Source organism: Macaca mulatta, chromosome 14 (genome assembly GCF_049350105.2).
Source record: "Macaca mulatta isolate MMU2019108-1 chromosome 14, T2T-MMU8v2.0, whole genome shotgun sequence".
Lineage (NCBI taxonomy): Eukaryota > Metazoa > Chordata > Mammalia > Primates > Cercopithecidae > Macaca > Macaca mulatta.
In genome coordinates this window covers 48,574,945-48,600,700 of record NC_133419.1, presented here as the reverse complement: position 1 = coordinate 48,600,700, position 25,756 = coordinate 48,574,945, and the positions used below count along the sequence as shown (strand labels likewise).

Sequence of the window (25,756 nt, the reverse complement as noted above, 5' to 3'; positions counted from 1 at the left end):
TAGTATAGTTTGAAGTCAGGTAGCGTGATGCCTCCAGCTTTGTTCTTTTGACTTAGGATTGTCTTGGAGATGCGGGCTCTTTTTTGGTTCCATATGAACTTTAAAGCAGTTTTTTCCAATTCTGTGAAGAAACTCATTGGTAGCTTGATGGGGATGGCATTGAATCTATAAATTACCTTGGGCAGTATGGCCATTTTCATGATATTGATTCTTCCTATCCATGAGCATGGTATGTTCTTCCATTTGTTTGTGTCCTCTTTTATTTCACTGAGCAGTGGTTTGTAGTTCTCCTTGAAGAGGTCCTTTACATCCCTTGTAAGTTGGATTCCTAGGTATTTTATTCTCTTTGAAGCAATTGTGAATGGAAGTTCATTCCTGATTTGGCTCTCTGTTTGTCTGTTACTGGTGTATAAGAATGCTTGTGATTTTTGCACATTAATTTTGTATCCTGAGACTTTGCTGAAGTTGCTTATCAGCTTAAGGAGATTTTGGGCTGAGACAATGGGGTTTTCTAAATAGACAATCATGTCATCTGCAAACAGGGACAGTTTGACTTCTTCTTTTCCTAACTGAATACCCTTGATTTCTTTCTCTTGCCTAATTGCCCTAGCCAGAACTTCCAACACTATGTTGAATAGGAGTGGTGAGAGAGGGCATCCCTGTCTTGTGCCAGTTTTCAAAGGGAATTTTTCCAGTTTTTGCCCATTCAGTATGATATTGGCTGTGGGTTTGTCATAAATAGCTCTTATTATTTTGAGGTACGTTCCATCAATACCGAATTTATTGAGCGTTTTTAGCATGAAGGGCTGTTGAATTTTGTCAAAAGCCTTTTCTGCATCTATTGAGATAATCATGTGGTTCTTGTCTTTGGTTCTGTTTATATGCTGGATTATGTTTATTGATTTGCGAATGTTGAACCAGCCTTGCATCCCAGGGATGAAGCCCACTTGATCATGGTGGATAAGCTTTTTGATGTGTTGCTGAATCCGGTTTGCCAGTATTTTATTGAGGATTTTTGCATCGATGTTCATCAGGGATATTGGTCTAAAATTCTCTTTTTTTGTTGTGTCTCTGCCAGGCTTTGGTATCAGGATGATGTTGGCCTCATAAAATGAGTTAGGGAGGATTCCCTCTTTTTCTATTGATTGGAATAGTTTCAGAAGGAATGGTACCAACTCCTCCTTGTACCTCTGGTAGAATTCAGCTGTGAATCCATCTGGTCCTGGACTTTTTTTGGTTGGTAGGCTATTAATTATTGCCTGAATTTCAGAGCCTGCTATTGGTCTATTCAGGGATTCAACTTCTTCCTGGTTTAGTCTTGGAAGAGTGAAAGTGTCCAGGAAATTATCCATTTCTTCTAGATTTTCCAGTTTATTTGCGTAGAGGTGTTTATAGTATTCTCTGATGGTAGTTTGTATTTCTGTGGGGTCGGTGGTGATATCCCCTTTATCATTTTTAATCGCGTCGATTTGATTCTTCTCTCTTTTCTTCTTTATTAGTCTTGCTAGTGGTCTGTCAATTTTGTTGATCTTTTCAAAAAACCAACTCCTGGATTCATTGATTTTTTGGAGAGTTTTTTGTGTCTCTATCTCCTTCAGTTCTGCTCTGATCTTAGTTATTTCTAGCCTTCTGCTAGCTTTCGAATGTGTTTGCTCTTGCTTCTCTAGTTCTTTTAATTGCGATGTTAGAGTGTCAATTTTAGATCTTTCCTGCTTTCTCTTGTGGGCATTTAGTGCTATAAATTTCCCTCTACACACTGCTTTAAATGTGTCCCAGAGATTCTGGTATGTTGTATCTTTGTTCTCATTGGTTTCAAAGAACATCTTTATTTCTGCCTTCATTTCGTTATGTACCCAGTAGTCATTCAGGAGCAGGTTGTTCAGTTTCCATGTAGTTGAGCGGTTTTGATTGAGTTTCTTAGTCCTGAGTTCTAGTTTGATTGCACTGTGGTCTGAGAGACAGTTTGTTATAATTTCTGTTCTTGTACATTTGCTGAGGAGTGCTTTACTTCCAATTACGTGGTCAATTTTGGAGTAAGTACGATGTGGTGCTGAGAAGAATGTATATTCTGTTGATTTGGGGTGGAGAGTTCTATAGATGTCTACTAGGTCTGCTTGCTGCAGAGATGAGTTCAATTCCTGGATATCCTTGTTAACTTTCTGTCTCATTGATCTGTCTAATGTTGACAGTGGAGTGTTGAAGTCTCCCATTATTATTGTATGGGAGTCTAAGTCTCTTTGTAAGTCTCTAAGGACTTGCTTTATGAATCTGGGTGCTCCTGTATTGGGTGCATATATATTTAGGATAGTTAGCTCTTCCTGTTGAATTGATCCCTTTACCATTATGTAATGGCCTTCTTTGTCTCTTTTGATCTTTGATGGTTTAAAGTCTGTTTTATCAGAGACTAGTATTGCAACCCCCGCTTTTTTTTTGTTCTCCATTTGCTTGGTAAATCTTCCTCCATCCCTTTATTTTGAGCCTATGTATGTCTCTGCGTGTGAGATGGGTCTCCTGAATACAGCAGACTGATGGGTCTTGACTCTTTATCCAGTTTGCCAGTCTGTGTCTTTTAATTGGAGCATTTAGTCCATTTACATTTAAGGTTAAGATTGTTATGTGTGAACTTGATCCTGCCATTATGATATTAACTGGTTATTTTGCTCGTTAGTTGATGCAGTTTCTTCCTAGCCTCGATGGTCTTTACATTTTGGCATGTTTTTGCAATGGCTGGTACCGGTTGTTCCTTTCCATGTTGAGTGCTTCCTTCAGGGTCTCTTGTAAGGCAGGCCTAGTGGTGACAAAATCTCTAAGCATTTGCTTATCTGTAAAGGATTTTATTTCTCCTTCACTTATGAAACTTAGTTTGGCTGGATATGAAATTCTGGGTTTAAAATTCTTTTCTTTAAGAATGTTGAATATTGGCCCCCACTCTCTTCTGGGTTGGAGAGTTTCTGCCGAGAGATCTGCTGTTAGTCTGATGGGCTTCCCTTTGTGGGTAACCCGACCTTTCTCTCTGGCTGCCCTTAAGATTTTTTCCTTCATTTCAACTTTGGTGAATCTGGCAATTATGTGTCTTGGAGTTGCTCTTCTCGAGGAGTAGCTTTGTGGCGTTCTCTGTATTTCCTGGATTTGAATGCTGGCCTGCCCTACTAGGTTGGGGAAGTTCTCCTGGATGATATCCTGAAGAGTGTTTTCCAACTTGGTTCCATTTTCCCCCTCACTTTCAGGCACCCCAATCAGACGTAGATTTGGTCTTTTTACATAATCCCATACTTCTTGCAGGCTTTCTTCATTTCTTTTTCTTCTTTTTTCTTTTGGTTTCTCTTCTCGCTTCATTTCATTCATTTGATCCTCAATCGCAGATACTCTTTCTTCCAGTTGATCAAGTCGGTTACTGAAGCTTGTGCATTTGTCACGTATTTCTCGTGTCATGGTTTTCATCTCTTTCATTTCGTTTATGACCTTCTCTGCATTAATTACTCTAGCCATCAATTCTTCCACTTTTTTTTCAAGATTTTTAGTTTCTTTGCGCTGGGTACGTAATTCCTCCTTTAGCTCTGAGAAATTTGATGGACTGAAGCCTTCTTCTCTCATCTCGTCAAAGTCATTCTCCGTCCAGCTTTGATCCGTTGCTGGCGATGAGCTGCGCTCCTTTGCCGGGGGAGATGCGCTCTTATTTTTTGAATTTCCAGCTTTTCTGCCCTGCTTTTTCCCCATCTTTGTGGTTTTATCTGCCTCTGGTCTTTGATGATGGTGATGTACTGATGGGGTTTTGGTGTAGGTGTCCTTCCTGTTTGATAGTTTTCCTTCTAACAGTCAGGACCCTCAGCTGTAGGTCTGTTGGAGATTGCTTGAGGTCCACTCCAGACCCTGTTTGCCTGGGTATCAGAAGCAGAGGCTGTAGAAGATAGAATATTTCTGAACAGCGAGTGTACCTGTCTGATTCTTGCTTTGGAAGCTTCCTCTCAGGGGTGTACTCCACCCTGTGAGGTGTGGGGTGTCAGACTGCCCCTAGTGGGAGATGTCTCCCAGTTAGGCTACTCAGGGGTGAGGGACCCACTTGAGCAGGGAGTCTGTCCCTTCTCAGATCTCAACCTCCGTGTTGGGAGATCCACTGCTCTCTTCAAAGCTGTCAGACAGAGTCGTTTGCGTCTGCAGAGGTTTCAGCTGTGTTTGTTATTGCCCTGTCCCCAGAGGTGGAGTTACAGAGACAGGCAGGTTTCCTTGAGCTGCTGTGAGCTCCACCCAGTTCGAGCTTCCCAGCAGCTTTGTTTACCTACTTAAGCCTCAGCAATGGCGGGCGCCCCTCCCCCAGCCTCGCTGCTGCCTTGCCGGTAGATCACAGACTGCTGTGCTAGCAATGAGGGAGGCTCTGTGGGTGTGGGACCCTCCCGGTCAGGTGTGGGATATGATCTCCTGGTGTGCCTGTTTGCTTAAAGCGCAGTATTGGGGTGGGAGTTACCCGATTTTCCAGGTGTTGTGTGTCTCAGTTCCCCTGGCTAGGAAAAGGGATTCCCTTCCCCCTTGCGCTTCCCAGGTGAGGCAATGCCTCGCCCTGCTTCAGCTCTCGCTGGTCGGGCTGCAGCAGCTGACCAGCACCGATCGTCCGGCACTCCCCAGTGAGATGAACCCAGTACCTCAGTTGAAAATGCAGAAATCACCGGTCTTCTGTGTCGCTCGTGCTGGGAGTTGGAGACTGGAGCTGTTCCTATTCGGCCATCTTGCTCCGCCCCTCGATATCTATAGTTTCTATTGGTGACCAAGTCACAGGTACTGCTGATACACATTGTGACCTGCTTTCTTAATTGAAAAAAATGTTACCTTTCAGCTAAAGGTTAAAAAGTAGGCCAGGTACAGTGGATACTCTGAATTATCTCCGACAAGGTACCCTAGCACCAGTCTGAGAACTTCAGCTCTATATACAGAGAAGGACCAACATCAAAAGCAGGTATCAAGACCAGGCACAAAACACTGTGTATTCCTTGGTTTGCCCAAGAATATGGACCCTGAGCGGCACACCCCCAGGGCCTACCCTCTGGCCCCTAAAAGAAGGATGCTGCAACCCAAATGAAAAGATAACTGTTTCAGACTCACGAAATCATTGCCCTTTCTGGAGAACCATCTAAACACCACCAGATCTGTCTGTAGTAGCTTTTCTCTGCTCTCATATCCTGAGGACCTCAAAGACCTCTCCCAAACACATGATGCCTTCTGTCTCCCAGACAAAAGATTTAGGGAACACTCTCAGTAAAGTCTTTCTAAGAAAAATGTTGAGAAAAGAAAAGAAATCTAAGACAGATTAAAGATGTTTGCCTAGAATCTACTTTCACACCTCCAATGAAGTGTTAAGATAAAAAAAATATATATAGTTATGATATGTTACTTTAAGGATATGCCAAATGTTGTTCCCAAAACATCATATGCAACATCACTATCCCAATTGTTTGCCGAACTGGGCAGTGCTCAACTCTAGAAAGGAGGGTTTTCTAAGGAAGATTTTTCAGGCTGTAAAGGATGAATCTGAAAGCCACTGAACAAAATGTTTTCAGAGCCAGGAATAAGTTTCTAAAATGATACAATAAATGTCAAATTCAAACCACCTTCTACCTCCTGTGATGTCTGTGCAGCAAGTGATCAAGATAAGACATGGAAGAAAAGCTAGGAAGAAGAGAAAATAATACAAAGTGGGAGCCCTATAAGAAAACTGAAAGAGAATAGAATTCAAGGCCAAGTCTGCCTCTGTCATCTTCCTGCTTTGTGACTTTGGGCAAGTTTCTTAAGCTCTCATATCCTTCCCTCACCATGAGCATTAAATGAGGTCACATGTATAAAAGTACTTCCCAAATCATGTTTTAAAGATATAAGGCAACAGTATTCCACGCATGAACGTGACACAGAGCAGTATCCCAGGATCACGAATCCTAGCAATTCTGGAGTGACACTCAGTAGCGTCACTCGAGGGAAAGAGAAGAACAACTCAAACCTGTTGATGAGTAAAGCCACATCATCAGCTCAGTCCTATGCCTCCTTAGGAAGGAAAAGTAGAAGGAAGATGAGACTGACTTTCCAACCACCAGCACCACCATGGCTCCAGATCAAGATGTTGATGGAGACTCTGACTTTGCAAGCCCCTCACAGATGAAGGACCAGCTGCAGACCAACACTTTCCTTTAACCCTTCCAGACAATGACAGGCATCTTACCTTGAACTTTCCCATGATCCTTTATCTACAGCTGGAAAGCATGACTTCTGTTCAATCTGTTTTACTACCCACTGTCTAGTATTCATCTTGTGCCCCCAACATGGAAATGGCCAAGCAACAAGTATAGTGGGAGCAGGAGCCCCTACTCCAGCTTGAAGTGTATGACACTGCCTCATATCTTAAGCAGCCAAGAGAGGGCTGTGCCCTGTGGCAACTGGCACCAAGGGCTGCTTGCTTCAGTGCTCTCTAGGATGTCCACTCTGCCTAGGACACCAACTGCCAGTAAAGCAGATCTTCAATCCACCCCACCCTTACCTTCCCTGGGGGACCCAAGATCTTAACACCTGCAGTGAAGGAAATCCATGGAGGCCACCAACAGAGAAGACCTCAGGACTCCCTATGTTTGAGCCTAAACACACCTTCCAAGAGCCTCCACACCTGACAGGTGCTACAGGGCGAAACTGCCATTAATTATCATGGCCTCACGCAGCCCAAATGGTACAGACACAGAACAAGAAGGAAAGGGGTTTTACTGGTAAAGGGATCTGCCTGGAAATCTTCTATGATCCAGAAGATAAACCAAATTTCATTCTAATTGCTTTTCAACAAGATAAACAAAGTGGACAAAGCTGACAGCCTCTTCAACACACAGGCCTCTAACCTTCAATGTGAGTTTTCATAATATAATGGATACAAACCCATTATGAGGGGTCACCAGTTGCACGAAATGGCTGCATGGTAGGCTGGCTGAGTACGGTGATAAGATAGCTCAAGAAGGGCTTCGATAGGTAACCACAAGACTGGCAGTGACAGGAAGTAGTGGTCTGAATACTTGAACATGGCTTGGCGACTTCAAAACTTAGAGTCAAATGACAGTACTGGTCATGTGATATTATTCTTGTTTAAATAACTTACAACTTTGTTAACCTGAATCTGACACTCTAGCTTCTTAGCTTCTTCCCCCTCCTGACAAAAGCAACTGCTTTTATGAAAGCATTTTGAGAACACAGTTTCTTTAGACAGAATGGCTGCATTAGAGGTGCAGGGACAGTACCTTAAAGGAGTATTTGCGGCTTATGCGATCCTCAGGGGCCACAGGCGAGATCACGTAGCTGGGCAAGGGGATGCTCCCGAGGACCGCTTCTTCTCGGCTATCTTTGAATGGAAAAACGCATCAGAACAACCTTCTGGGCAGCTTCCCTGGGCTCATCCGTTCCACTGCTTCCAGAACTTCAGCCAAGTTGTTTCCTCCCCTTGTAATGTCCATCCTCCCCTGACCCACACACAGGCAAAGCTCTATCCATTCTTTTTTTTTTTTTTTTGAGATGGAGTCTCGCTCTTGTTGCCCAAGCTGGAGTGCAAGGGCACGATCTCAGTTCACTGCAACCTCTGCCTCCTGGGTTCAAGTGATTCTCCTGCCTCAGCCTCCCAAGTAGCTGGGATTACAGGCACCCCCCACCATGCCTGTCTAATTTTTGTATTTTTAGTGGAGACAGGGTTTCACCATGTTGGCCAGGCTGGTCTCGAAGGCCTGACCTCAGGTGATCCACCTGCTTGGCCTCCCAAAGTGCTGGGATTACAGGCATGAGCCATAGCGCCCGGCCAGCCCTACCCATTCTTAAAAGCCTATCTCCTCTCTTTTTTCTAAGAAGCCTCCTCAGATTCTCCCATGATGGAATTCACTTCTCAGTCCCCCTGAACTGCTTTGAAAGCACCAATAGCAGTCTAGCTTTATCTTAAAAGTAAGCTCTTTCTCCACATTTTGAGACCTCCCTCTTAACAACACGTAGTCCCTAACTTTATGTTCTGGGGCTCCACAGAAGCTCAGATGGCCAATTCAATTCACCAGTTGCCCATCCAACGTCCAATAAATCCAGATGACAGGTTACAAAATACAATCAATGATCCACACTTCTCATTTCTCCAGAGTACCTCAAAGGTGGACCTATGTCCCAAATGGGACAGAAACAGAAATGACTCTGAATCTTGAGACCCTTAGTAGCAGGCAAACTGGATTCTATTTACTTTAACCCAACAGACTGAACTTCCTGTGTCAGGACTGGTAAAACCGAAGACACCAACCATCCACATATGTAAAACTAAACACTTTGGCAGGGTAATAAGCTACTTGTTAGCTCACCTTTATAGTAAAATAAGCAGTAATCAGCAAGCACAAACCACCTCCTTTTCCACAGCCTCATCCCAGAACTGTCCTGCAAAGCAAAGAAAACTAGTCAGGGTCATATCTGGGCATACTGTTGTCCCTTTCCAAGAATGCACAACCTGATTCCAGAACCAAATATTTGCCCATATTCACTCTTTCTTTTAATAAATAAAAAACATGTTATTGAATAACCATTCTTTGAATAGGACATTAGAACTTAGATTAAATAATGGTTTATCCTAAGGAAGCAGGGTTTTTATTTTTGTCTCCTAGAAACAAACTAATGTATAATATTATAAGCCACTTTCTTCTAGAAAGTAAATTAAGAAAGGAATCAGTTCTTAACAAAAAGGTTTTTGTTTGTTTATTATTTAGGTGGCTACGCTATCAAATACCTCCATTTATGCTGACTGGAAAACTGAATTTACATTGAACTATTAAAAAGAGTCTAAGTTACCTAATGAATTAAGTGAGGCAAAGTTCTCATTAGACTATGCTCAGTTCTGTGCCATATAGGATGTATTCTGCTGTTGTGTTTTCCTTCCATTCAATATAAAAGGATTTGGATTCTCTTTGCTATCAAATTGTCTCATAAGAAAAATCTGTCTTTACTCATCTGAAATGTAAATGTTTATATTTATCAATAATGTTTTAAATTATTGTGAATATTTTTTAAAAACATGGCAAAGGCAGAAAAACAGAATGTTTTAGGGTGAGTGTTCTCTCAAACCTAGGAAAACCTCAGAGCATCTTTTAGTTTTAGAGATGGCTGTTCACATCTGTAATCCCAGTGTTTTGAGAGGCTGAGGCAGGAAGATCACCTGAGGCTAGGAATTCAAGACCAGCCTGGGCAACATAGTGATACCCCATCTGTAAAAAAAATTTTTTTTAATTAAAAAAATAGAGATGGCTGTTAAATTGTCTTCCTTCTGCAGAAGTTTTTGACAAGCTTGAAAAAAATCTAACAATTTCCAAACTGAAATACAACATGAGGATTGTTCCTCCTCTACTTACTAAAATGCTAAAAGCAAATTTAACTTGATGATTTCAACTGTTTATCAGTTTTATCTTCTGCAAATCAAGAGATGATTTCTAAGGTATTGGCACATGATATTTGCTTTGTCTGGAGACCTCTTATCTATGCTTCCATGCCTGGTTCAAATATCACTTCCTCCAGGAAGCCTTTCTGGACAACCCCCAGTATAGCCACTGTCTGTTGTGTGTCCACAGCACACAGATCCCTTTGGTTACAGTACAGCCAAAGGGCCTGGGCTAGGTGTTGGGAATTATTTACAAATACTTCCCTCTCTCTCCATATGTCAAAGGAGCATCCTTTGTTTAACGGGGACAGGGATGCAAACGGAAGAAGTCAGAGGGTTAAATGACTCAAGTGAGAAAAAGACATGGGCAAATGTAAGAAAAGAGGCAGGACAGGACTGTGAGGGGCAAGTGGGAGCAAGAGAGGGTGGTACCAGGAGTGTCCAACAGAAGAGGCAGGGAGCTGTTGCAGCTGCCATAGGGCCAGAGTTGCAGAGGAAGATTTTAAGGGGACTTTTGGGATTTCTCCTGTGTGCTATGCAATGTAATGCCCTCCTCTGTCTTCCCACAAAGCTTCACCAAAACTTACATTGCAGCTCTGACATTTTTGGATGCTATGCTAGGTGCGAGACGGGGCTGAGTGACAATGTGACAAGTGAGAGATATGCTATCTGCTTCTCCTGGTAGCTGATGAGTTCCTCAAGGGCAGGAACCACGTTACTTTCTCTTGATACTTGCTCTTAGCAGCTTAGGACATGGCAGGCACTTTGCAGCATAGATGAATGAATGACCAGCAAGGAGAGAAGAAGAGCAAAAGAGACAGGGTCTCTAGCTCTGGGAACTCGCAACCCAGCCATGAACAGAGGACCCCAGGCAGGTCAACTGGCAGCAGGGATTCCAATGAAGAATGACCTCAGCCCACAGAGCCGACAAGACTTCCTGACTGAATGCATGTGGGGGAAGGAGGATCTGGTGATAGTGCTGAGGTTTCCAACCTGAGTGCCTGGGAGAATGGTGGTAACATTACTAAGATCTGGAGAAAGCAGTCCTGGGGAAATGGCAGGCCAGGGTAGTGAGGAGATAATGAGCTGAATTTGGCTGAATTGGAATTTGAGATGCTAGGTGGATATGTATGCTAGACAAGGGGGAGAGGAAAAGATGAAAATTTTCAGCCAAATAATAACAAAGAATCTTTGATATCAGGAAGGCCAGGGCAAGTAGAGGACTGGCAGGAAGGCTGGATTCAGGCTGACCACCCGCACTGTGGCCTGGACCCCAGGGCAGCCAATAGCACCAGGGGCCAAAGTGGTCAAGTGGGTTTTGGGAGAGAAGCTGTAACCATTGAGCAGACAGTTCACTCATAAGAACAAACAGCAAATAATGCAGTGCAGCAGGTAGAATCCAGCTGCCTCAGACAAACTCAGTAACAGAAAGCTTATGTGCCCGTCCCTAGCTTCCTGGGGACTGGGAAAAGAGAGAACTCAGTCAAAGCCATTGCCTCCACAATTCTCACTCCTCGGCATCCTCACCTGCTTGTGCAGCCAGCCCCTCACCACCACGGGAACATTGGGGTTCCTCCGAATGGCCTGGTCTCTCTTCCCAAAGCTGTGGATTTTATTGCTGGACTTTATGATCTACGAAAAAGCAGACTGAATTTTAGCAGCAGGGAATTTAAGGTGACATAAAAAAGCACTTGTATGTTAGGAGGACCGTCGGCTCTCTCTGCTTCACTCTAAATGGCAGCACCCTTTGATCAAATGAACAGCCAGGAGACAGGGAATGGGCGTGCACATGGCCACAGCATTCTAATTAAAAGGCAAGCCCAAGACCTGGCAAACCTCCCAGCTGGGTCACAGAAAAAAAAATTAAAAGGAATTTTTCAATCAACTTTCAGCAGCAGTTGTTGGCTATAATATGTTCCGTGGTTTTCTGAAGCAAAGCTAATTTTTGGTCACAGCTTTTTGCCAATTTCCAGATATTTACCCTTCCTATCTGGGTTCATCCCTTGGCACTCTCCTCCTCTCCTCGATGCTGGTTCTTTTCCCTGATCCTTAGTGTTTCTACACCTGGAGCACAAAAACTTCTGGGTCCTTCCCAAGGGCACCCTTTCTCAGGGCCTCATGTCACCAAATCTCTCCAGGCTCTCCTTAACACACAGCTACATGTAAACAGAAACGTGGCCCTCCCAACCACACGAGGAAAGTGAAGAACATGCTCAAGGACCTAGACACCAGTGCTGGATCTGTCAGCAATCACCTGTTTTGTTGCCCAAGGGACATACCCCTCTTGGCCTCAATTTCCTAATCTGTCATTCGGGGAGAACACTTCTATGGGTCTCTCTCACAAAACTATAGTGAAGATCAAATAGACTGCTGGTTACAAAGGGGCTTGGCAAAATATAAAAGAGGGGAAGGAAGGAACAAGGGGCCAGGAGCTCACCTTGGGTCCAGGCTTGGCCTCCAGGGTGGAGGCGGTCCCAGCCGTGGATGTTTCACTGACCATGCTGGACGGTCTTTGGTTTCTCTCTTGCTTCGACATATGTGGATTTGGCCTGTGGGAAGACAGGGGATTCCAGTGAGTAAGAGCTGAGCTGCAGAGTAGGAAGTGCAGTAAGATCAGCTTCAGGTAGGAATTGTTGCTGGGCCTTAGAACAACCCAACCCTGATTGTTTGGAGGCTGCCTGACTCCAGACTGCAGTCAGAGGGCTGCGATGTCCAGCCTGCCCGTATGTTTCAGGGAATCAAGAGGATGACAAACAAGCACATCTCCACAGCCTGACACCCCAACAAAGGAGGACAGACTGTCATCCCTGCTGTTGTCTGGAAGTCCCCACACTCACTCTCTTAATCAGGTGTCTGTGACAACTGCCCCATCTGATGGGCATGCACAGATGTGCCACTCTTCTCAGCACACAAGAGCAATCCATGCCCTCACACACACCTCCATTTCCCTGGCTCCCAAAAGAAGCTGTTTATAATTAGTAACAAGAAATCACTTGGCGCACACAACCACACCCCCAGATACACACAGAGAATCCCTTACATAAATGCCAGTGGGGCTTGTCTCCCAAAATAGACTACTCAACAAAGAGTCCTATTCTGGGAACACTCCATTTGCCCCAAAATAGAGCTATCAGAGATATTAACCCATTGTGCTATGCCTGGAGAGCAGGAAGAAATGAAATAAGCCTTGGGCCCCCAGTAAGAATCTCTGGGGCTTCCCCATTAGCATCCCAGACACATGGAACTTCCCACCAAGAAGCTGCCCTGGGATGGCCAACTCTCTGGGAGCAACTCAAGAGCCACTGAAGAGTCCTCCTTACCTGCCTCCGCAGATACCCAGCATTTGCCAGTCTTTCAAGGCAGTGGTGACAAATCCCTCCACACAAATCCAGTACCTATTCCTGGACAGCTGGATGCCTGATGCCAAGACCCTGCTAAGTCCAGGATCAGCAAGCCTTCCTCAAAGTGGAAGTCTCCACGTTCTGTCCACTGCTCCGATAGGCAACAGAATCCAGGTCATTGGAGACCAGGCAGACCACAGAAAACTGAGGCTGTTTGCCTGAAGAGTGGAAAAAATCTGCTTTGGAGGCCTGGGCAAGGACCCTGAGGAGATGGAGCTAGAGGATCCAGGCAGGACGCAACTGACGAAGCAGCATTCAGAAAGTCCTTCACACGAACACTTTTAGAGTGCTGCAATGAGGGAACATCCTAGTTCCCACCATGGAAATATACTGTTTTCTTCGAAGACCCTGCTGCTCAAAAGATAATGATCCTTTCTGTGCCCTGAGACAGAGCCCAATATCCTACACCACAAGGGAAGTTCTCTGCAGAAGTAGCAGTGACTACTGCACTTCCCAAGCAATGCCAGCAGCAGGACCACTGTAGCAGACACCAGCTTCCCAAAGGGCTGGGCCCTGTGGGATGCTTGGCAGCTGGAGACGCAAGTCCTACCAGGCAGAAAGAGCACTGGCTCCTTATCAGTTCAGACACTCACTCCAGATTCCACGCCCCCGGCCTCCAACCCAGCCAGACTTTTGTTGCTGCTCCCCACTCAGAGGGAGAATGTCACCACATTTGCTGTTGGCAGAGGCTGTATGCAACAAGATAACTGCTGATCAGGGGCAGGAAGGCGGCCCAAAAGGCTGCCTTGTCCACCCCCTTTCTCCAGACAGAACTATGTCCAAAACATCCCGGAACCTGGTCTTGCCTGACTCTTCAGACTTCTGGAGGGTCAGACAAGGAAAAAGAAGTCTCAGGTTGCTTCATTTATGGCAGCTGTACCTCTAAGCTAAAATTCAGGATACAAGATCCAACGATAAAGAAGATTTCTTTGAAAAAAAATTTTTTTTTTTTTTTGAGATGGAGTTTTGCTCTGCTGCCCAGGCTGGAGCGCAGTGGCATGATCTCGGCTCACTGTAACTTCCGCCTCCTGGGTTCAAGTGATTCTCCTCCCTCAGCCTCCCAAGTAGCTAGTATTACAGGCACTTGCCACCAAGCCCAGCTAATTTTTGTATTTTTAGTAGAGATGGGGTTTCACCATGTTGGCCAGGCTGGTCTCAAACTCCTAACCTCAGGTGATCCACCTGCCTTGGCCTCCCAAAGTGCTGGGGTTACAGGTGTGAGCCACAGCACCTGGCATGTTTGGGATTTTATCAAATGTAATTTGTTCCCACTTAAGACATTATAGGCTTATTACAGAATATTTGAGAAATATAAGGAAAAAACTGAAAAAAAAAAAGAAAAAATGGAGAGAAAAACATCACCCATATTCCAGCTACTGAAAGGAAAACCATTTGTAACACTTGGTATAGTTACATTCATCCTTTTTATATGCCTGGGTTTTCTGCAGGGGAAGGGGGTGGAAAAAGGGTGGTTTTTTGTTTACATATAATCAAAATTATATATGTGACTTTACATCTTTATTTTTAAAACTTATTGTAATGTAAATACTTTCTCCATTAGTTTAAGACAGTTCAATGTCATTTGAAATAACTGCATCATATTCCATCAACTAGATATGCCATTCCACCTCAGTAGGACAAAGAAAAGACCATCTGGATTTGTGACTGGTCAGGAAATCCAAGACAAATAGCTACTTTTGCCATTTTTACACCTTACAATCTTTAACAATTTTTTTTTTTTTTTTTAAGACGGAGTTTCACTCTTGTTACGCAGGCTGGAGTGCAACAGTGCAATCTCGGCTCACTGCAACCCCCGCCTGCCAGGTTCAAGTGATTCTCCTGCCTCAGCCTACCGAGTAGCTGGGATTACAGGCACGTGCCACCACACCTGGCTAATTTTGTACTTTTAGTAGAGAGGGGGTTTCACCACATTGGTCAGGCTGGTCTCTAACTCCTGACCTCAAGTGATCCACCTGCCTCAGCCTCCCAAAGTGCTGGGATTAGAGGTGTGAGCCACCACAGCCAGCCTAAAAAAATTTTTTTTGGCCGGGCGCGGTGGCTCAAGCCTGTAATCCCAGCACTTTGGGAGGCCGAGACGGGCGGATCACGAGGTCAGGAGATCGAGACCATCCTGGCTAACACGGTGAAACCCCGTCTCTACTAAAAAAATACAAAAAAACTAGCCGGGCGCGGTAGCGGGCGCCTGTAGTCCCAGCTACTCGGGAGGCTGAGGCAGGAGAATGGCGTGAACCCGGGAGGCGGAGCTTGCAGTGAGCTGAGATCCGGCCACTGCACTCCAGCCTGGGCGGCAGAGCGAGACTCCGTCTCAAAAAAAAAAAAAAAAAAAAAAAAAAAAAAATTTTTTTTAACCATCTCACCAGTGCAGTATGAAGAACCGTATAATCTTGACATTTAACTTGACACCCCCCAAACCCGCATATTCTAACCCCATGTCTCCTCCCCACCCTAGCTTCTGGGATGCTAGCTGGCTGGGGAGCTACTCCCAGCCAGTAATATGGGAAGAAAAATGACTTTCCTGCAGCCTTGGTAAGTGAGGAAAGAGAGTACAACTCCCGCCTAGGGAGCCAGGTATAAACAGATTTTGGCTAGAGAATGACTGGTTATGGCCCCAACACTGGACATCAGTGAGGGGCAGTGATGGGCAAGGAGTGGGGAAAGAATAGGAAAACACACATGAAGACAGCTCGACTCCTCATGGTCTATACCGCTCAGCCACACTCATAGAAAACTTATTAGGAGACGTGACTAAAGTTCAAACTACATATGCCCCAGGGAAGGGACTGTGTTGTCTACAAACAGGGAGGATGTCTTTACCAAGGCCCCCCATGAGCAGTGACAGCTCCCAACTCAAGGCATAGACTCAATTCATACTTGGCATCCCTGACCTGGCTCTTTGAAAGGACAAGGCACATACAGCTACCCACTTGTCCAAGTAACAAGGTCAGCCTTCAGAGGATGTTTCTTTGAAGCTCTCAATGTAGAACATGATCTCTCGGTTTTCTAAGGACGACTATGACTTTTGGAAAGAACTAAAAGTTATCTGGAATTACAACTAGTTAAAAATATGGTGGTCATGCTTGGGGATACCATTTGATATCCAAAAGCAGGGATATGAAAAAAGTTTCAAAAACAATTTTCTCACTTGGCTGAAAACCTGGCTCTGATGGAAACTTCTAGTGGTGGTTTACCGCAATGGGTAATGAGCAATGGGACATCAACAGTGCATGTGTATAGCCTCCCAAAGAGACAACACTGAAAGGAACATCCCTCACTTGGATGCGGGCATTCTGATACATTTGCTTCAGCCAGTTACATCCCACCGGCATGTTTCCCATTAAGAGCCTGGTGGGGCAGACAATGATTTGTCCTCAACTCCTCAGAATGAGTGTACTCTGCTGACGAGCCTCACCTAAGAACAGAGACTCATCTAAAAACCGTCTCCTCTTCCCAGAGAAGAGCCTGTCCCCCGAGCTGAGCAACCTTGAAAGGCATTCAGTTGCCAGCAGCGTGCCCTCAGGCACAGAGTCACAGAGACCCCTGGGAGAGGAGACCTAAAAACCTGCACATGCAGACTGCTGCTGTCCTCAAATAAAACCTATTATCTTAAAAGCCTGTTTGCCAGGTTTCCGTGTTATCGGAAATCCCAAAGTACAATAGGATGATTTGAACAAAGACTTCCCTCTCCCTGGTTTGGGCTACATGAATGCTGATTATTTTGCTGGAGGGATGTGGGCTGAAGATGAAAACAGTGAGCTAGAGTTTGAACCCAACCTCCTCCCATCTGAAATGAACAAAAGAACTTAGGACTAGACAAAATGAGTCTGGAGATACCCAGTTGGAAAGTGACTTGATTTTCCTCTGAACTTCGTCAAGGATGTGTGCAGTGAGCCTGAGCAGGAAGACACTTTCTCTGTCCCTATCTATAAAAGGAGTGCTTCTGCTTCCTGCATATTCGGGACTAAATGCATATGACACTGACAGATGTAGTAAGAGAGGTTACAGATACAGAAGCTTTTTTTTTCTGTTGGGTCTGAAATTAGGTGGGTTTTGTCAATGGGATTTGGTTAATGGGAGCCTCTCAATCAACAGTGTGAGCTGAAGCAGAATGAAGGAATCAGAGCAAGATATCTATGATGCTGCAATAAGTGGTAACCAAGACAATGATCCCCACCTCTTCAGGACAGGTACACAGAGTCAAGCAAGTAGAGGGATTAGGCTGTATTTGTTGAGCACCTACTGCATGCATGCCAGGCACTTGGCCTGCATTATCTCACTTAACCCTGCCAAGTCAGTTTTAGTATCTCTATTTATAGAGGAGGAAACTAAGGCTCATAGAGACAAATAACTTATTCGAGATAGCAATTGGACTCCAAAACCTGGGCTTTGCCACAGAAAGACCCTATGGCAAGTCCCAAGGTCTGAGAGAAGCAGGCTTTTGCTCCTTTCAGCCCTAAGACCAACGCCCAGGGTCAAGGAAAACTGTGGTGGTAGAAAGAGCAAGAGCCCAGAATACCTGGATCTCAGCCCAGTCCTGCAGCTTACTGACTCCTCCACAAGTCACATCAGTTCTCTGGACCTTGGTTTCCAGTTTTGCAAAATAAGTGGAAACCACATCTCATCTCACAAAGTAGTTGTGTGGATAGAAATGACACTGAAAACCATAAAGCACACATTATATACAAAGCATTATTTGGAACTGTTACCAGCGAAGACCCCAGAATTTAAATCCCAGCTACACTTTATTTCCAAGGCATATGTCTCCAGAAAGCTCAAGGTGCCAAACCATTAACTTCTAAACAACAGTCATCTCCTATAAACATCCCAATAGCATTTTATAAATTTAAAAAAAAATTGTTTAAAGCATAGTAATCCTGTGGCTGGAGGATTAGGTTCCCATTCTTTCCCCAGGAGAACAGTAATGTCAAGAATCATCAAGGGCTAGGAGCAGTGGCTCCATGCCTATAAACCTAGCACTTCGGGAGGCTGAGGCGGGAGGATCACCTGAGGCCAGGAGTTCAAGACCAGTCTGGTCTTGAGACTGGTCTCTATTAAAATTAAAAAAAAAAAAATCAGCTAGGCGCAGTGGTTCATACCCATAATCTCAGGCCAAGGCAGGCGGATCGCTTGAGCTAAGGAGCTCAAGACCTGGGCAACATAATGAAGCCCCGTCTCTATGAAAAATTAAAAAATTAGCTGAGAGTGGTGGTGCACGCCTGTAGTCCCAGCTACTTGGGAGGCTGAGGCACAAGGACTGCTTGAACCTGGGAGGCAGAGGTTGTAGTGAGCCAAGATCACACCACTTCACTCCAGCCTTGGCACAGAGCGAGACTCGGTCTCATTCATTAAATAAATAAATAAGTCATCAACACTATGATGGGAGGTTAGAAAGTTATAAGGAAACAAATCTTTTACTGAGAACACCTTATTAAATGACACCTTTATCCCATTAATTCCTGGGAAAACTGGCCCCCAAAGTCATGCTCTGTCCTCAAGGAACCTACACACAGAGAGCTCAGCTAAAACTACTGATATAGAGGAAAAGTAAATGAGAAGAGGGCACACTCACAAACACCAGCACATTTTTTTAGTAGCTTACACCTATCAGCTAAGAGTTGGGGGAAAGCAGTGCACAATGAAAATTAGGAAACAAAAGAAAGCTCTTGTCCCAAACAGGCAGACACCTCCCTCCACACCCCCTCTTCTCAGAGAAAGAGACACACACAGACAGACCGCCAATGCTCACTGTAAACTCCCAACACCCTGGGGGAGGCTGTCTGACACGGGTTTTCATTCAGCAACTGTGGCTTCATTACTCAACTATGGCTTACTGTGTTCCTTCTCCTTCCCCCTCAAGTCCTTTCTTGAACACAGGCTGCAGTTCCTCACCCCACTCTACCCCAGGAGCTAGAAACCAGCCCAAACAGCAGCCCCTCACCTTGCATGAAAATAACCCCATAAGCACTGTGTGCCGCCATCCCCCCCTCCCCATGCCTGTTCCCCAAATCGGAGTATTGCCCCGAACCTGGTACAAGTCCTTGTTCTGTTGTATGACCCTGGGCCAGTCTCTTCTAACCAGTGCCTCTGGTGAGCCCTCTTCTAGCCTATCTGCTCCTCCTAGCTTAACAAGCAGCTACTTCTCTCATTAGACAATGATATTTTTCATCGGAGATCTGAGCACATCCAAGACTAGGGGGAGGTAAAAGAAGAGGACAAGAAAGGAAGTCACAGGAAGAAACAAAATTACTACTTACAGGAAGCAGCTTCCCTTCCTCACACAGCAAAGCCACCACTGCAGCATTTTTGCCCAGCATAGACAGAGCCAAAGACATGGTTGCTGTGTGGCAATGACTGCATCACCAATGCCAATGCCCTTCAAAACAGCAATACCAAAGGCCCAGCCAACACCCAGGTGTTTGAATGAACTAAAGGCCCCATCACCATCTCTTCCCCTACCTGTGACTGTCACAGACACTGTCTCCTAGTCCAGGGAAGAAAACTGAACAGTCAAGTTTCTGGATCTGCTTGCCAGGTGTTTCCATTTTTCCTCATTTTTCTGCTACCATGGCAACCAAATACAACAGGCAAAGCTAGCCCAAGACTGCCAGCATCTAGAGACAAGGTGCTGGCTATATCAGCTGCAGACAGCAACGCATCAGCCTCACAGCCCAGGGCTCAGCAGATGAGCAACAAGACAGACTCCTGTGGGAGTTTAGGAGCAACTCCCCTCTCCAGTGCTCTAAATCTCATTGCCAGCTTTACCAACTTGTAGCTGCAAGAGGAACAGGAGACAGCCATCTCCTAGCAGCAAGTGATACCCCACCCCCAAGCCCATAATCAGCACATGCCATAGAAGAGTCTCACCCTGCAACCTGCAAAATGAACCACCTTCAGCAAAGAGGTCAAAGATCTGGAAGATAATTCTTACCTTTGGAAACACTATCTTTTTTTTTTTTTTTTTTTTTTTTTTTTGAGACGGAGTCTTGCTCTGTCGCCCAGGCTGGAGTACAGTGGCACGATCTCGGCTCACTGCAAGCTCCACCTCCCGGGTTCATGACATTCTCCTGCCTCAGCCTCCCGAGTAGCTGGGACTACAGGCGCCTGCCACCACGCCCAGCTAATTTTTTTGTATTTTTAATAGAGATGGGGTTTCACCGTGTTAGCCAGGATGGTCTCGACCTCCTGACCTCGTGATCCACCCACCTCGGCCTCCCAAAGTGCTGGGATTACAGGCTTGAGCCACCGCGCCCGGCCAGAAACACTATCTTTTTTAAGTGCTATCCTCCAAACACCACTCACAACATTCTAGGAAATTCCAACTTTTCCAAAAATCCAATGAGAAAACTGAAGGCTGCTCAAACCCCAATGGAAACAACAAGCTAACCCCCTGGGATGCTGGGAAAGGCAGGTCAAGCAAGGGCACCCTCCAGGTTTGGAACCTCCAAAGTGATCTTGCATATCTTGCAGCTGATGTCTCAGCACACAAGCGGGCCCCTGAACTTCCTAAGTGCATACTCTCTTCTCCCAGCCTTAGGCCCCACCTCAACATCAAATGCTTGGCAGAGCCTGGGGATCGGTGTAGACAGCCTGCTGTCCGTCAGCTGCTAGCATCACTTCTCGGGAATGCTTCTCTCCTCTTCCCCGAGAGCTGCAGAGGTGTTTGTCAGTGGCTCCCAGGGCAGCCCAGCACTGAGGAGAAAACACTCCTGTACATGAGCACCAAACAACAAAACCACAGTCCTGGAAGTTCTGTGTCAAGGACTACCCCTTTAGGAGGGGCCCTGCTTGTGGCTCTTTTAGCCAGAAAGGGTCTGGCTTCAAGCTCACAATTCAAGAAAGTCACTGAGAATCAGGAAAGAGGCTTAGGAGAGGAGCAAAATGATCCAATCACTGGAAATTAGGCCCCAGGATAAAAGGTTTGAGAACATTTTCTGGAGAAAAGACTACCAAGGAGGCTTGGCATCTTTCAAACAAGTGCAAAGTTATCACAGATGAAATTTCATTGCTACAAATACAATTACAATTAAAATCTTTCTGCAGCAGTAGCCTACTCAATCAGCACACTGAGTATGGACAAGGAAGAGGATTGTCCCCGGAAGACCTCTGAAATGAGAAGCAGTATAGCATAGTGTTTAGAAGCATGGCATCTAGGACCAGACTACTTGGATTCAAATCCTGACTCCACCACTTACTCTCTGTGTGACCCTTGGCAAGACTCTTAACCTCTCTGTGCCTTAGTATTCATGATAATAATGGTATCTTCCTCACAGGATTGCTGTGAAAATTAAAAATATGTAAAGCACTTAGAAAAGTACCTAGTAATAGTAAGGGTGCTATGTGTTAGCTATAAAAGTAATAATAATAATAACAATACTATTAATATTATTCATTTTAAAAGCTCCCAACTCTTATTCTAGGAGGTAGAATACTTCATTTAATGTTAAAGAGGAAATTCTAGATCCTGAAACAAGGGATGCTATAAAGTGTCTGATATGGTTTGGCTGTGTCCCCACCCAAATCTCATCTTGAATTGTAGCTGCCATAACTCCCACATGTCATGGGAGGGACCCAGTGGAAAGTAATTGAATCATGGCAATGGGTTTTTCCCATGCTGTTCTTGGCTTTATAAAGGGGAGTTCCCCTGCACATGCTCTCTTGCCTGCAGCCATGTAAAATGTGATTTTGCTCCTCATTCGCCTTCCGCCATGATTGTGAGGCCTCCCCAGCCACGTGGAACTGTGCCAATTAAACCCAGTCTCAGATATGTCTTTATTAGCAACGTGAGAACAGACTAATACAGTCTTTCTCAGAAAATTACGGACTGGGTTGAAATGTGTCTGCCTATAGCTTTCACTCATTGATCTGACACCTGCCTTTGCCAGCCACATAATAAATGTACCCCACTTCCACTTGCTAGCCCTTCTCGAAGACTTTTACCACATCCTCAATCTTCTCTCCTGCAGATTAATCACAACAGGTCACAGGATAGGGGTTCTAGAACCCTCGCCATAATGGTCCCACTCCTCAGGGGAGTATCAATTGCTCAACACCTCTCTTAAAATGCAGTATCTAGAACATGGTGTTTGGAGGTTGGCATGCCCTTGGTACTCCATCAATTTGTACTGAATGGATGGATGAATGAAGTGGTTCACAAAAACCATGATATAACAGAACTATTCTCCCTTTTCTCTATGCATTGTAATTTTATTAATACAGCCTGAGCTTGTATTAGCTCTCCCATGAGGCATTTTCACATACCTGCTGGCTTGGTGGGTAAAGGAGTGTCCCCTGGGGGAACAAGAATACAGAACCCATTGACTGATGCCTACGCCCCTCAGGGGGTATAATAAAAAACCGGTGGCATAACAGAAAAGGTCAAATGAGAAAATTAGCACTCTAGGCCAGGCGGGTGGCTCATGCCTGTAATCCCAGCACTTTGGGAGGCTGAGGCAGATGGACTGCTTGAGGCTAGAAGTTCAAGACCAACCTGGGCAACACAGTGAAACCCCATCTCTACTAAAAATACAAAAATTAGCTGGGTGTGGTGGTCACCCAGACACCACAGAGTTTTTTGAAACTCTGTCTCAAAAAAAACAAGAGGGTAGAGGAGAGTCCATCAGGTGACCTATGATGGACATGAAGCAAACATGAGAAATCAGCGTTTGCTGTTTTAAATCATGGAGATTTTGTTTGTTGTTACTACGGCAGACCCTAGCCTACCTAGCCTGATTCTATATGACTGACACAGGAACAGCAACACTCAGAGCTCATGTCCTCTGGCCCACAGCTCACAGCTTTCACATTATTTCTTTTCCTTATGCCTCTAACCTGTAAAATGAGAAACCATCGTTTGGAGGGGCATACATGGGTTATTCCAAGCAGCTCAGGCAAGTCCTACCTGCCATCAGTGGGGAGATGTATCTGTTCACACCAATAATGCCCTAGGAGAAGTCACCATGGAGATGGGTTTAAAATTTTTTTTCTTTTATTCCCACAGAAGAAGAAACTCAAGATTATGTGACTGAAATCCACCTAAGATTGCCACTGCAGCCCAGAGAATGGATGGACACTTGGTGGGTGAAGTGGGAAGACACCTGGAGGTGAAGAGAAGAACTTGGGAGTAATTTAGAAGGGATGAAAAGAGCAAGTCACCTAAATCAGTGGTTCTTAAACTTTTACCGCATCAGAATCACCTGGAAGGCCTGTGAAACCACAGATTGCTGGGCTCTACCTCCAGAGTCTCTGATTCATTAGGCCTGGGGTGGGGCCAAGAATTTGCAGTTCTAACACCTTCTCAGGTGATGCTGATTCAGAGACCACACTTTGAGAACCGCTGCTCCAGAAGAATTAGCTACAAGAAACTGGGGGGTGGAGGCTCTGGCAAGAGGAGTCAATGTGGTTACAGCTCTCCAATGCTTGGCCTTAGTGGATTCTCTTTGGAGAAGAAAAAGAAAGGAGCCAGTTTTCCTTTTTCCACCCAAGACATTAGTCTCAAACATAACACACTACACAACAAAATTAAGCTCCTCTAAGGGAACAAAACAAGAATCTCATTCATTTGCATAATTTAAAAAAAACTCGTTCTGTGAGAAGAAATCATGCCGCACTCACCCTCCAGAGCTTCCCCAGGAGGTAAATCTAAGTGTATTTCATTTAGGAGGAAGCAATTTAGGTAATTGGTTGCAGCCCCTTTTTTAACCTTATCTACACACTCCCCTTCACAAACCTCCATTGCAAGTCAGCTTTCTTGCACTTTGACCCCACCAAGGCTGGTCACACTCTCCTCAGCTGTGAACGACACCTACACACATGCACGTGTACACACTTATCTTCCCTTATCTAAATCTTCCCTCTTCCTCCAGTTTAGGGCCAGAGGCTTCAAGAATATCTTTCCTCTCTTTCATTCCTATCACAGTCAATCAATCACCAAATCCTGTTCATTTTACTTCCCAAGTACCTCCAGAATCCATCCAGTGCTCCTCATTTTTCACTTTAACTCAACTGGTATAGATCCCCCATGCTCTACCCTCCTTCCCCTCTAGGTTTTTGCCCAGGTTGTTCACCTTGACTAGACTGATCTCAATTTAAACCACATCCCCTTCCAGATGAGGAGGCCATCTGTGGTCCCTAAGCTAGGTTAGAGTCCCCTTTATCAATTCCCATTGAACTCTATGTTTCCTCTATCATGAACATTTATCACATTTGTGATCTCTTATTACCACAGGAGACCCTAGCCTATTCTGACTGATTCTGTATGACTGACGCAGGAATTAGAACACTCAGGACTCATGTCACCTGGAACCATCATATTATAGCTTTCACATTACTTCTCTTCTCCATGCCTCTAATCTGTAAAATGAGAAACTATCCTTTGAGGGGCATGCACACATTATTCTGAGCATCTCAGGTGAGTCCTACCTGCCAACAGTGGGGAGATGTATCTGTTCACACCAATAAGAGCAAGCAAATTCCCTACTCAACCGTAAGCTCCTCACCACCAGGATCACATCTGTGTTGCTTGCTGCTGTACCTGTAGAGTCCAGCACAGCCCCAGACACCGTGTAGGTACTCACTAGGTATTTAATAAGTGCAGGAATCCTCCCTTCTTCTCAATGCCTATAGCATATTCTGCCTGTTGTAAGGAAAGTCTGGCCAATCAGTGCCACACACCACCTGAGACAAGCATGTACCCCCATGACATCCAGGAGATGGAATCTAGAGGGGAAAAAGTAAGCCTTGAAAAGAAGGTGCATCTTCCCCTCGGAAGCTGGATGGAACTGAAATTAACTACAGAGATGTTTCGGTAGTAGGAAAGAGGCTACCTTTTGAAGAGAAGTGGTCAGTAGATAAAGTCTTTTGTTAAGAATGAGAGGAGAAGGAATTGTGTGTGACAAATGTTTTGTAATGGTAGGTCTGCATTTTCTAGCAGCTCTTATGGAAGTTGGTAAGTTCCCAAGCTAAAGGTTCTGATGGACTCTCTGTCCAGACTTAACAACAGGCACCCGTGTCTCCAGGATGCCTGAGGACTGAACTCAATGACTTCCCAAGAGCTTCTGACCTTCAGGATTCTATAAACAAATTTATTCTGAGCTGGAATTTGGGGAATCCACATCCTGGCTCTTTTTAAACAGCAGTTCGTTCTCAATCTAGGAGACAAGACAATCTTTACTCACTCTCTTTATTAGTATTAATGCTTCCAAAGTCAGACTCCCAACTCCAGCCCCTGACTGTCGTCTCCTATGGACCACCAGCATCAAAATAACTTAGGAAGTGGCCTCTGACTATGACAGGAGTTGGACTTGATGAGGAGAACACCACGCAAAGGCAGCACAGGCCTTGAAGCCTGGCTAACCTGGGATGGCATCTTGGCTGTCCTAGCTGTGTGTCCTTGGGCACTTCCTTGGGTCTCAGGTTCTTCATCTCTAAAATGGCGATGGTCTATCTCTCAGGATGATCCCATTAAATGAGATAGGCGTGTAAAGCCTCCGGCACAGAGCATACGTGCAAGGATGTCAGTTTCACCATAATTATAGCTTTCTAGCTTTAAACGTACTGTGGGATAATGATTCTAAGCTGAAAATACTATAGAGATGAAATGACACGTTTGGAATTTGCTTCAAAATAATCTAGGGGATGAGAGTGAAGGGATAGATAAAATAAAATTAGCCATGTTTTGGAAATTGTTGAAAATGAGCAATGAGTATATTGAATTTATTACCATATCTCTTTTTGTATATTTTTTTCCATAATAAAAAGTCTAAAGGTGTAGGTATTAAGGGAGGGAAATGCTGTAAAAATATAAATACTGAGAGTTTATTTTAAGATTATATTTGGTCTACGTGACTAAACAGAGGAAAAATGATTTGAAGAAGGAAAAAACCTTTAAAGCTAACATCTATTTGTTACTTTCCGAAACATAAATGTTTTCTTC

General features: G+C 44.8%; 1 protein-coding gene across 50 annotated transcripts in view; it reads right to left on the bottom strand.

The window, feature by feature from the left end:
* PLEKHA7 (pleckstrin homology domain containing A7) overlaps nucleotides 1–25,756 on the bottom strand; it is a 246,417-nt gene that overhangs the window by 79,953 nt on the left and 140,708 nt on the right. For all 50 annotated transcript variants that reach the window (XM_077963192.1, XM_077963195.1, XM_077963201.1 and 47 more), the window contains 4 exons: nucleotides 11,844–11,955; nucleotides 10,934–11,038; nucleotides 8,343–8,415; nucleotides 7,257–7,357 (listed from right to left, as the gene is read on the bottom strand). In XM_077963192.1, coding sequence (XP_077819318.1) covers nucleotides 7,257–7,357; nucleotides 8,343–8,415; nucleotides 10,934–11,038; nucleotides 11,844–11,955 — 391 coding nt within the window. The remainder of the gene's footprint in view (nucleotides 1–7,256; nucleotides 7,358–8,342; nucleotides 8,416–10,933; nucleotides 11,039–11,843; nucleotides 11,956–25,756) is intronic.